At 40.7% G+C, this 13,140-nt stretch overlaps 1 protein-coding gene across 2 annotated transcripts; it reads right to left on the minus strand.

Moving 5' to 3' along the window:
- Nucleotides 1–2,276: 2,276 nt before the first annotated feature.
- ap1ar (adaptor related protein complex 1 associated regulatory protein) lies at nucleotides 2,277–12,258 on the minus strand. Of its 2 annotated transcripts, none has more exons than XM_046295664.1 (10): nucleotides 11,535–12,258; nucleotides 7,867–7,915; nucleotides 7,732–7,758; nucleotides 7,548–7,573; nucleotides 7,336–7,432; nucleotides 6,933–7,031; nucleotides 5,674–5,738; nucleotides 5,484–5,557; nucleotides 5,151–5,273; nucleotides 2,277–4,950 (listed from the first exon to the last, which is right to left on the minus strand). In XM_046295664.1, the coding sequence occupies exons 1-10, from the start codon at nucleotides 11,603–11,605 to the stop codon at nucleotides 4,655–4,657; spliced, it is 927 nt and encodes a 308-aa protein (XP_046151620.1). In that variant the 5' UTR covers nucleotides 11,606–12,258; the 3' UTR covers nucleotides 2,277–4,654. The 2 variants fall into 2 exon arrangements, with proteins under 2 accessions (XP_046151620.1, XP_046151622.1); XM_046295666.1 differs by having other exon boundaries at nucleotides 2,652–4,950; nucleotides 5,674–5,732; nucleotides 11,535–12,094.
- Nucleotides 12,259–13,140: the final 882 nt, after the last annotated feature.

Genomic DNA, 13,140 nt, shown 5'->3' on the forward strand with positions numbered 1-13,140 from the left:
AGATATAACTCTTTGGCCTGAATGCCAAGCATCACTTCTGGAGGAAACCTGGCCCCAACCCTACGGGGAAGCATGGTGGTGGCAGTATCATGCTGTAGAGATGTTTTTCAGCAGCAGGGACTGGAAGACTAGTCCATATCGAGGGAAAGACGAACGGCGCAAAGTACAGCGAACCTGCTCCAGAGCGCTCAGGAACTCAGACTGGGGCGAAGGTTCAGCTTCCAACAGGACAGCGACCCTAAGCACACAGCCAAGACAACACAGGAGTGGCTTCAGGAAAAGTCTCTGAATGTCCTTGAGTGGCCCAGACAGAGTCCGGACTTGAACCCGTTCAAACATCTCTGGAGAGACCTGAAAATAGCTGTGCAGTGACGCTCCCCATCCAACCTGACAGAGCTTGAGAAGATCTGCAGAGAAAGAATGGGAGAAACTCCCCAAATACAGGTGTGCCAAGCTTGTAGCATCATAACCAACATAACCAGCATATTTATTGAAAATTAAATACAGAAATATCTAATTTACATAAGTTTTCACACCCCTGAGTAAATTCAGTACGTTAGAATCACCTTTGGCAGCGATTACAGCTTAGTCTTTACGGGAGTATCCGGAAAACATGTATATGTCGTAAAACTAACCTTGTACGACATAATGCCTTTACATTTTGGACAACATTTTTAAGGATATTCAGTTATGAAAAGTGGTTGTTTTGCAAATGTTGAACTTATAATATGGCTACTAATACTTGGAAAGCTAAATCAAAGTCCAATTATACAGATTTGACAATATTCTTACAGACAAATGTAATGTGAATGTGAATGTCTCCCACGATTTGCACAAATGTACCTGGGGACTTCACACTAAAAGTCTTGTAGTTCACTCATACTTCAAGTTATCCATCGGAAACCTTGCACACATACTACTGCCGTCTTGTGGACACTATCGGAATTACAACCAGAGTGATGCCTTGAACTGTGACCTTTCTCTTAAACATTAAAGATGGTGATATTTTCTTCTACCAGATCTATTGTTATATTCTCCTAAATTCAATTCACATTTCCACAAACAAAGTGTTTTCTTTCAAATGGTACCAAGAAATATGCATATCCTTGCTTCAGGGCCTGAGCTACAGGCAGTTAGATTTGGGTATGTCATTGAGACGAAAATTGGAAAAAAGGAGACTATCCCTAAGATGTTGTTACGTCAGCTATGACACCTGTGACAGGAATGATAGTCTTCAACTTTTGTATTGATTTAAAAAAGGCTCCAAATAGTGTAACATGGGTAACAATCAAAAGGTGTATGCCATTTTTGTCCCATAATGCGGCACCTTGAAGGGTCACAAAATGTTTTGAAAGAGTAAGAAAAAAACTGCTGTTGCTGTATGGATTCAATATGTGACTTTACAATAAGAGTCACATCTGCTGTTGGCCAGAAAGAAAATGTTCTACTAGAAACTGTATTGCTATTTTTAGATGACAACAATCTCTTAATGATCATTAACAGTTCAAGAAGGTAAAGCATTTACTGTAACAGTACAGTACTTTTGTTATCCAAGAAAAGGAAGCTTTCAAAGTAATTAAGTAAAGCAGAGCTCTTATTGTCTGAGCTGTTCTCTCCTTTCATTTATCTCCTGCCAACTCCCACAATCCTTTGAGGGAAACTAGGTTTTCGGGTGCAAGGCTTTGATTGTCTCGAGTCTGCCGTTTGTCTTGATTTTCCTCACCTTCACACTTCCATGGTGGAGGTTAGGAAACAACATTTTGTCCGAGGAAAGGTGTTCCCTTAACACACTGGGTAAAACACACACCATTTTATCTCATGTCCTGACTGGAAGATAGTGCTCAAAATTCCATCCAGCTACAAGATTTGCTGGGGTACAGTATTTTGTCTGACATGTACAGTATCTGGTTGCCAAACAGCAATAAGTAATAGCTTCCTTCTAGCCACTTGGGACATTTTGTAGAGTGAGTAACTGGGATGTTGTTGTTCCATGGACTACAGTTGTCTTTCAATCAGGCACTGTAATTCAGGTTACTTACTATATATATACTTATACTTAATCTCAAAGAATGCATGTAGCAATACTGCCACCTGCTGGAGATTTCACCACCCATACTTTTTTTTGTGTTCTGTATTACATTGCATCAGAAATTGATATTTAGATAGTTTGGTAAAAGACAAACATGTAAATAAAAATAACAATTATACAATACACTAAAACTACACTGTTTATACAGCATTGTGCATTTTTACACATTACCTTATATTATCACAGATTAAGGTATGTAGGATTTATTTTAGTTGCAGTCAAATTGAACAAAAAACGTCATACGGTATTGACAGAATGGCACAGGTGTTGATACATCCTGTTTGCAATAGTATTCAAATACTTAAAGGCTCATGACTATGGGTGTAATCCTAACCTGTGAACAATGAAACAAAAACATTGATATCAATGAGAGTTGTGTGTCCAATCTGTGTAAAACATGCTTGGATCTCAAATCAGGATTCAGGTCCTTTATCAGCAGGTTCATTGAAAAGGGTAAATTGTCATAGTATGTGCTATGACTCAAAAGTAGCCAAATAAAACTGGTTCACTTCAGAAACCCCTTTACATTATTCTCAGTAACAAATATATTTCTAAAGAGTGGAATGATTTGAAATAAGCACACGGCAGTTTAATCCATCCTTGCGATTGCACCCATAATGTACGGTGTCCAACCCTTATCACCACGCTAACTTACGTTTAAAAAAGGACAGTATCCTTAGAAAACACTACAAACACATACTATAAACCAATCAGTGATTGGACCCACCAGTTCACGTAAATCAAACAGTGCATAGATAAGCTGCAATTACAATCCCTCCAATTATTACAGTCTGAACACTTTCTGTGGACAAAATATTGTGAATCGAGTTTGATGCCAGACAAATATGAGGTCCGATTTGGAGTTGGGCCAATGGTGCAGCTGTGGGAATTCTTCACCCCAATTATGATGACACTTTGATTGCTAAAATCAAATGGCTTGTGTTTCTAGGATGGTAAAGCTACAGGCAGTACAAACAAAGGAAAGTTAAATTCCCTCTCAATAGGGTGAAACAACCTAAATGGTGGCGCTTTGGATTCCCCAGGTACAGTAGGGCTGCACTACGGGGGACAATCGCCGTTGTCACAAACATCACAACAATTGCAAAATCAAGGTGAGACAGTATTCTGTACAATAAAGCAAAAGCCTCCAAAGTAGGCACATCATCTCCACATTATAAGGGTGTAGTGAGAGGGTCCCCTTTTGCAGTGAGGGAAGACAAAAACTAATTTACTAGTGCACACAAAGAAATGATATATACACGTATTGGTCCATTTCTAGAAACCTCCTAGAGCATACTGTAGTCTCCAAACAGTTCCTCGTTATTCCTGTCTTCACATCAACCATTTCAATCAAATACAACCATGTCCACTTCCAGTGATCAGGGTTACATTCTTAAAAGGTCTTGAAAAATGTCCGATTGTGCTAAATCAGAAATAAAAGGTGAGATTGAAGAGTTGGAGCCCAAGTTGTACGCTATTGGCAGTGCCATTGGGAGGAGCAGTGCTGGAGACAGATGTTCGTTAAGCCATGTTCTCTTGCAATCGGCTGGTCTTGAGCGTAAAATAAAACTATTCACGAGCTGCTCACCATGACAAATCAATCCTAAACGTTAAAGAAAAAAAGAATAGAAAAGTCTGTCGCTGTAAGATTTAAATGTGTACATAGGGGACTAAGGAATTCTACAAATGTGATTTAGCCAACCTTCACTGTATATAATACAAATAAAAATGTTGGACACACAAACTTGTCCATAACTTGAGCAGCATTTGACTGGCACACATTTTGTTTCAAACTAACAAATAACAAAATGTAGTACTGTGTGTCCATGATGAGTCACTTGTTAATTGGAACTGAGAGGATAAACAAAAATCGCAAATCTTAGCACTTGCATTTTTTCGATTAAAAACACATGGAGTGTACAGACAAGTTGCTACATGATATACTCCACTCCATTAGGGATTCTCTACATGTTCCATACCAGACAACTGGCAAGCTATGATATACTCCACTCCATTAGGGATTCTCTACATGTTCCATACCAGACAACTGGCAAGCTATGATATACTCCACTCCATTAGGGATTCTCTACATGTTCCATAACAGACAACTGGCAAGCTATGAACCACTGATTAAAATATTCACTTGCTAACAGACAAAATCCTCATCAGCTAACTGTCCTATGACCTGGTTAACAATTTATGAGAGTTTTATTTCCTAGCGATTCAGGCACTGATAGGTTGTTGTTGCTTTTATTTTATGTGTCCCTATGTTGTTTTCAGTTCATTCTAACTGTGAAAACACTATAGCCCTCTCACAAATAAAACCCCAATCACTATCACACCAAACTAGATCTGAAAATTGCACTTGATTCAATAATGCACTGGATGACATGAAAACGTTGCCAACTAAGGCTTAATTAACACAAGAGAAGATTGTCAAATAAAAACTGGTCCACCAGCCAATGAGGACAAACAAACACATTTGAAGTTGATGAGGTGTATAATCAAACATTGACAATGTGGTCTAACATTAGGATTTGACTCTGGATGCCCAGGCGATGGGGACTATCTCTTCTCAGTCTCCGGTGCAGTTATCTCTACCGGTGGTGTTTCCACAGATGGGGTGTGCATATCCATGACGGGGTTGACAAAGCACTCGTATTCAGAGTCCTCTGCATTCTCCTCAGCATAATCCTCGCCGTGAGCGCTTACAAAGTCGTTCTCCCACTCCAGGGCGTTGGAGTCCTCAGAGGTGGAGGCCGTACCGCTGGTCGTCTGCTTCTTGCCCGGCCGGAGTGCCGCTCGGAGTATGTCCTCCTCGGTTTTAGACCTCTCCCACGCTGGGACCACCTGGTTCATCCCTGAAGACAAGGACAATTTGATACGTCTAGTTAAACATCACATGGCTATTCAACTGGTGGTTTTGAGAGGGTTGAATTCAACAATTACTGTTGTTGTTCAATGAAACTGCACAGTAAGTTCAGGGAATGTATTTTTTGACATGTGACAAAACAGCCAAGGGGACAATAAAAAGACAATAAGTAATTACACAAGCCCCCACCTTCCTCGTCCTCCCACTCCAGGTCCAGTGAGGTTCCGTCATCGTTGGTGGAGCGGGTCTTGGTGTTGAAGTCCCAGCTGCTCTCCGTGTTGGGAGTGATCACATTAGTCTCAGAGGACAGCCCTGATTACACAAACACTGGCTTATCAAATCACAGGTGGTTTCAAAGAGCAAAAAGTCTCAATGAGGCATGACGATTAACTTTCAGGGATCCCCGAAAGTGTTTTATCTTAAAATAGAATGTTGGTATGCACAATTTGAGAGGAACCGTTTCAAACACGGAATATAATATATAGGCTACGGAAAATGGTTGTGCTGAAATAGCGGACTCACTGCTGCTCCTGAAGGCTTCTGACATGACTTTCACATGCTGTAGGTAGACATCAAAGTCTTCACCTGAGCCATGCCTAGAACAGAGTCCAACCAGTGGAGGAGAAACCGTCAACAACTCAATTTCATGGTCATACCACACTGACACACATGGACCTTGAGGTAGCCATTTTTACTTGGTTTATATACTCACTTTCTTGGATGGGCTGCGCCACCTTGGACTTCTGCCTTGCTTTTTTTCCGTTGTGCAAGCTGTTGCTTTGAAAAATAAATTATACCTCAGAAAAACACTTGGTCAAAAATGTAAATGTAAATAATGATCACCTGAAGACTTGTTAGCTACATGGTGCCATTGCCGGCTGTGTTAAAATTAAGGTGGCAGATAGGCAAACACAGATGTAAAAAATGGAATTAACCAAGGGAAAAACTGTGGAACGAACAATAAAAAAAGCACAGCTTTGAGAAACAACTCAAATATCAAAAGAATGGAAATGAATGGATGCATAGACTAATTTGAGGTTAAGAAATGAAGTGTAGACAAATGCCTTTCCCTTTTTGTGTGAATTAACTGAGGCAAATCACTACTTCAAAGGACACTTGCCTGGGGGTACGATTTACAAATTCATATTGAGAGACATACCATCGACTACAGTTCTTTAGATTGACAAAGGATGGACCACCAATTTGTGATATTATGTACTTGAAGTGGTAATAAAGACTAGTGTTTCACGATACCAGAAACATGGCTTCTATCCCGATACCAGGTTTAGTACCACGAACATCCAATTTTGTTTTTCTAAGTCCATAACAATGCTTAAACCACATTAGGAGACCAGTTTCGAGGTCTGGGAAAATTCTAAGAGGTTTAGATTTGAATGTAGTTACCCTTTAATTTAAGTGCTCATGCAGGTGGCATGGTTGTTTGGTTAGGTTGTTTGGTTAGCGGTTTTTCTGTAGCTCACGTGATAGAGTTTGTAAAACAAGCGGCCACTGGATTGATGCCAATAATCATGATTCTGCCAGGTAGGCATAAACTTTTCATTTAGAAAGGTTTTTGGGAAAGCCTTTCCATCTAAACAAAGATGCTCATTATTAGTTTCACTAATGGCTACCACACACAGACGGGCATTCTCATTGCCTCTTCAGAAAGTGGCAGAGCATACAAATCACTGATGCGTTCTGTTCAGGTCTTATGTTAAACTTTAGCGAATTACAGAATTTAATAAATGCAATACATTTAGTTGATCTCCAAACATGAGCCACATAGAACAACCAACCGAACAATTCTAGTACCGAACTGTTTGATATGTGGTATTATGGAAAAAGTACAGAAGTTCTGGTGTAGTGTGCAACACTAATCGAAAGAAGCAGGGGTAGAGCCAAGGAAAAGGTGCGTGAGGCAGAACATGGTAGTGACGGGACGACAGGCGCACTCAATAACGGCCGCCTCACCTCCTTTAGCTTGCGCTCGCGTGCCAGCCTGGCGGCCTCACGCTGGGCAGCATTTCTAGCCTCCTCTTCTAGCCTTAACTTCTCCTCTTGTGCTAATAACTGAGCAGAAATGACAAAACAAAGAACAGAGTTGAGAACAGAAAACCAAAATTGCAAAACAATTCTGAAAAGCAAATAAAAAATAAATTTAAAATCAACCAAAATATAAGGCTGCTATGAGCACGTGGGCTAAGCATAAACTTATCTTAGATACTGTATCTTGCTACATGAAAGGCAGTACAAAGTTCATAAACGAGGAAGTGTAATGACCTTTGAATTGAACCTTCCATTATCTGTAAGCAAAAAAAAAAGGTACTATGATTTCTCCAGCCCTTTCAGAGGCACTGTTCTTGTGTAAGCCTACCTCTGCTTGCAACTTCTCGTCTATCAAGTTCTGCTGATCAGAAATTGCAGTATACCGGTGCTCTTTCAGGTGGATGATCTCATCTTCACTGATAGGCCTGGTATCAAAATTAAACAGACATTACCTCAAGCTCATCTTGGTTAAAGCCCTGATTAACATTATTCATCTGATATGCATTCGTCTGTCCCCCAAAAAAAGTTTCAAACACGTACCTGGGACAGCTTTGTGGGCTCTCTGCCTGAAATTAAAATGAGACAACGTAAAAATACTAAAAGTGGGCAAAGAATCATCCAGAACAGGCCCACAATCATCGTGTCTTCAGTGTATCGTCAGCCAATGGCACACTTTCGGATTGTTACAATCTAACAAATATGCTCTACATGTTCACACACTTACCTCATCACTCTCAACAAGGTTTTCAAACTGTGGGGAGACAGAATTGCACTGTAAGTACATCATGTTTTTCCAACCAAATGATGCATGATGAAACATGACATAGGCCTACTTCCAGAAAAAATGTAAGTATCATACCTCTATTGTGTAATGTTCCCCAGTTGTACTGCTTCTAAAGTATTTGGACCTGTATGGACAGAAATTTGACAACATTGACATCCATTTAGGATGCTTTCGGTCACTGTCATTCATAGCGAGTTCTTTCAACAGAAGAGACGGGCAATTGATGCTGAGACTCAGATTGTTACAAAATAGTTTCTGTAGTTATCTTATGTTTCTTAGCATTCCTGAAACATTAATTTGTTGAATTATAATTTGAGCTGAGATATGAAGCCATTTGTTTGCATGCAAATTGGCCATTTGAATTAATCCTAATATAATCTTCAATAAATACAGTACCTTTACATCCGATTTGGACCATAAATCTTCCTAACAATGACTAAGACACGAGGAATCCAATATAATTATCAAAGATACCCACAATCCAACCCCGGACAACCAGTATACAGTATTCATTCTGTCTGACAAGTACAAGTAGTATGGAGCTGCTGCTTGGAGTATTAAGTCTTCATCCTATGTAATTTATTCCTTGTGAATCCGGTATTTTTTCCATGTTCAGAGAAATTAGTTGATTGAAGTCTCTTACATTATTTACCATGCATTGTTAAAGTACCACGTTTTGCCCAATAGATGACGCTGTTACCGCTACTGTCACCACACCCTTTAAGCAATTTTTGCTGGTCTCTTTGTGTTTATTAAATGGATCACATCTGTTGCTTTGCAACATTGGGTAGAAAACCAAAAACTTTTGCTCATGATGAAAAAAAAGTTGTCATCCTCACAATTCAAGCCAGTCCCCCAGGAAAGCAATTCAGTTGGTCCTTCTCTTAGGCTTAATTGGTGTCTAGGAAACAGACCCTCAGTGTGTGGTTTACTTCCATTAAGGTCTGGATTAGTTAGACCATTACTGGCGAAAAAACAAACCATTAGGATACAGCAGTTCTAATGGTTTCAATGTTATGGTCTCTAATGGTCTTCAATGTTAAAAGGCCCAAACACACATTGCATAGTGTTTTGTAATGGTATTGGGTGGGCTGTGTTTTAATGGTAAATGTCACATCACATGTTATTGAAAAAAAGACTGCCATGAATGGTTTATAATTGTATTATTTTATTAGGGTTGTCACAACATTTTAGTCACTAACCAATTTCTCCAAAGTTTTGGGCTTGTAGGACGTCTAAATATCAGAATTGCATGATGGGGATAGCCCTCTCAGAGAGATGCCATTTGTTAGACTATTCAAGGAGAGTTGGGTTGAAGCATTAGGTTGCTGAGAGGAGGACAAACAAATGCTTTCATCGAGGACTGGCTTGGCCGCACAATTTATTTTCATCATGAGCAAAAGCTATTCGTTTTCTACACAAAGTTGAAAAGAAATGAGACCAGTGAAATGGATAAATGGGTGTTGGCACAAGCCGGAACAGTGGCATCTAGTTAAAGAGGAGTTCATCTGTTGTAGTTTGACCGTGCAGCCTGGAACTAAGAACAGCGGGAAACGTTTCCCTAGTCAGCTCCATTATCTGTGCTACCAAGTGTGGGGCGGTGGTGGTGGTGGTGGTGGCGGCGGAGCCCCCTGGGTCTGTCTTCTGTGTGCGGCTTTGCGGCCCATCCCGTGGGTGAAAACAGAGCAGGGTGCTGTGGAATCGGTGAGGTTAACCAGAAGTGGTCTTGTGATAATTGTTTGTGTTTCTGCTGGTCCGAGGGAGAAGGCGCTCCACGTTAAACGAATGGGGCAAGAAATGTGAATTGTTTTGCACTCAAGAAAAGGGCGCCATTGAAAGGAGTGATAACTGGGGTAGCAGTAAATGTAAAAGTTGACCAATGATTCTTTGCCCAAGTGGAAGAATCCCGGTGTTTGTGACGCTCGTCGTTTGGTGCAACGCAGACAAGGTGGTGTGAGTGGTGAAGCAGAAGAGTGATTGTCTGTTCTTTTGAAGTTTTGATGTCGAGCCTTTGCCTGACAAAGTGATGTTAGGATATACACACGTTACCCTGTACGAGCTTTGTGCCAAATCTGTTGTTACAGGTGTCAAGCTTATGGGCATGTGGCAGCAGTGTGTCAAAGGGAGGTTCCTAGGTGTGCAGAAGGGCATGAGACAAAGGAATGTGTAGCATTATGGAAAGTAGTGGTATGTGTTAGTTGTCGGGTGCCCATGGTGCTGGGGATCAGAAATGGCCCGTGTGAGAGAGGCAGGTTGAGGCTTCCAGGGTGAGAGTGGTGCAGAAGTTGTCATATGCTGAGGCAGTGAAGAAGGTAGAGGAAGGTGGGTCAAGGGGAAGGGATATTATGTTATGTGATATTATGTTTCAGTAAGATTTCGTTTTTAGCATTCATAGCAATGGTTATCAACTGTACCGCAGGGATGGAACGTAAGTCGCAGAGAATTGAGGTTGTGGTGGCAGCTGCAGACGTACAGTATTTGTAAGTGCGAGACTTGACATCAGAAGAGTTACAGAGTGTGTTAAGTGGTGGTTTCCCATCCTTTCAGGTTGTTGGCCTGAGGTTGGACTAAATGTATTTAAATAGTGGAGTAGGGTGGTGTTATTTTTGTATACATGTTTTTGTTAGTGTAGTGTTAGGGTATTTCTTTCTTTCTTTATTTTCAAGCTAAGTATAGTTTAGTCCAAATTGGATGTTGGGTACTATGTGTTTAATATTTTGTGAACCCTAAAAATAAAAGGTCAAATTGGGGCACAATCAATTAGCTTAATTTCTCAATTATCAAATTATATTTCAACAAAATAATGTTTCAGGAATGCTAATATCGGGTTCTTACCTACAGAAACAATTTCTTTACAATCTTAGATGGTGGATGTCATGGCTTGCTGAAATGACACGGAATGGTGGTTGGTGCAGTCATGCTGTTACCAAACTTTGCATCTGCATTGTTCAAATAAATGTGTTTTTGTCAAATGTTCAGTGGAAATTGTTAAGTTGTCCTTGTGCATAGAGTTGCGTGGTTTGTTTAGCTTTGCAATCATTGGTTTTTGTTTGGCATACATTTTAATGGGAAAAATCTGAGTCTCAGCATAATTCTTACCATGGAATTGCTCAGATACAGCCTGGCATCACAACTGTAATAACTGATATCAATAACATCAAGCCTGCAGTTTATAACCTACTTAGAAATGTAATTTTCCTTTACGGAAGCTGGATGCAATGAGTGTAAACAAAATATTTTTCCATATTAGTCCATTGTAATTGAATACAGCATAAAATGCACCATGCATTTACAAAGCCGTGTGTCAGTGTATGTAAAAACCCACATGAAGGGGTGGTGTGAGGAACGCTTCAGCTAGTTCGCAGGGAAAGGTAAGGTTATATGACATGCGACTCTGGTTCGTAGCTATAATTTCGCTTTCAAAACAACTGGGAACACGAGGTGAAATCATAATGCACCAATTTGTAAGTCGCTCTGGATAAGAGCGTCTGCTAAATGACTTAAATGTAATGTAAATGTATAACGTCAGTGATCTTTAGGTCGTGAAGTCACTTCCCGAATTGGAATTCCAGAGTTGTTTTTAACACCATTCTAAACTCGGAGATGTCAGAGTTCCCAGTTGTTTTGAACACGGCACAAGCCTTGACACCGTGGATCTTTTTTACGCTGATACTGTAATACTGTATACTTGTGCCTAGCTAACCTTTGCTCGCCAACGTTGGTTTAAAGGGCGTATCACTTACCCGCCTCCTCGTTGTATAATGTTTGCTTCTCTTCTGAAGATTCCAGAACAATAAGTCCAACAGTTTCCCATCGCATTCTGTCAAGATATACCTTCCCTGGGTTGGGTGCTAACAAGCTACTGACGTACTGGATATTTTCACAAATGAATGGATAGCTAGCACAGGTGTACGCTCTTCGACCCGTCGCCGTTAGCCACAGGTATTAGCTAGTAGCTAGCTCATACAATTACAGGGTGACATGACAGCTAATGAGCGATCAAAGTCTGGACTTTAAAGACGCATTGTATATGTATATGTACAGACGCTTGTTGCAACCTCAATATTCATCAGGGGAAAAAAATGTGGCTAGATGGCGACAGCTGTGGCTTTCAGAATTGTCATTCAATATTTCCTCTTCCTCACACGTGACTCATGTTTACTTAGCTACGGAGACTCATCTGGCTCAAACGACGTGGGCATGCAACAGTTGCAAAAACACAATAGCCATCATCTTCTTCGATGAGGTTTAACGGCGGTTGACATCCAAAACATGTTGCATTACCCCAACCTACTAGACTGGAGTACAACTCCCTTATACATTGCTTGAAAACATAAATAAACAAATACCCTACCATCTAACACAACACTCACAAAAAATATATAAAAAATAACACCACCGTACTCCACTATTTCAATCTATTTAGTCCTTCCTCAGGCCAACAACCTGAAAGGATGGGACACCAAGACTTAACACACCCTGAAACTCTCTCGCACACCCAAATACCTCTCTGCAACTGCCACCACAACCTCAATGTTCCAAGACTTACGCTCCATCCCTGCAGCACAGTTGATAACCACTGCTAGAAATGCTAAAAATATAATCTTACTGAAACATAATATCACTTGTTGGCCTATCTCTTTGTAGTGGTACATGTCTACAAGTCACACCACTCCTCTCAGGATCCCTTGACCCATCTTCCTCTACTTCCTTTACTGCCTCAGCATATGACAACTTCTGCACTACTCTAACCCTGGAAACATCAAACTGCCTCTCTCACACAGGACATTTCTGATCCCCAGCCCATGGGCACCCTTAGAATTAACACATACCACTACTTTCCCCAATACTACACATTCCTTTGTCTCATGCCCTTCTGCACACTTCTCACACCTAGGAACCTCTCCCCTACACACTGTTGCCACAGACTCATCAAAACTTAAAATAACAGACAATGACTCTTCTGTTTCAGCACTTACGCCCACCCTGTCTGCGTCGCACCATACAACAAGCATCAGAAACACTGGGAATCTTCCGCTTCAGTTTGTCAACTTTTACATTTACTGCTACCCCAGTAATCACTCCTTTTAGTGGCGTCCTTTTCTTGAGAGCAAAACAATTCACATTTCTTTCCCCCATTCCTTTAATGCGAAGCGCCTTCTCCCTCGGACCAGCAGAAACACAAACAATTATACCAAGACCACTTCCGGTTACCCTCACTGATTCCACAGCACACAACTGTTTTCACCCACCCTGAAACCACAAATGGATCAGCCAAAAGGCAAGGGTCCACTTTTTCCAAAAACTTCACTCCTACAGGCAAAGACTCATCTTGAACGTCAACACACC

The sequence above is a fragment of the Oncorhynchus gorbuscha genome, linkage group LG13 (genome assembly GCF_021184085.1).
Source record: "Oncorhynchus gorbuscha isolate QuinsamMale2020 ecotype Even-year linkage group LG13, OgorEven_v1.0, whole genome shotgun sequence".
In the NCBI taxonomy this organism is placed as follows: Eukaryota; Metazoa; Chordata; class Actinopteri; order Salmoniformes; family Salmonidae; genus Oncorhynchus; species Oncorhynchus gorbuscha.

Bases quoted from the DNA above. Each gene is read 5' to 3' on its own strand.
- ap1ar (XM_046295664.1), bottom strand. From the start codon at position 11,605: ATGGGAAACTGTTGGACTTATTGTTCTGGAATCTTCAGAAGAGAAGCA. The intron at 7,759-7,866 runs GTATGATACTTA...GTCTCCCCACAG, and splicing joins GGGAACATTACACAATAGAG to TTTGAAAACCTTGTTGAGAG. The intron at 5,739-6,932 runs GTGAGGCGGCCG...TATTTTTCAAAG, and splicing joins GCGAGCGCAAGCTAAAGGAG to CAACAGCTTGCACAACGGAA.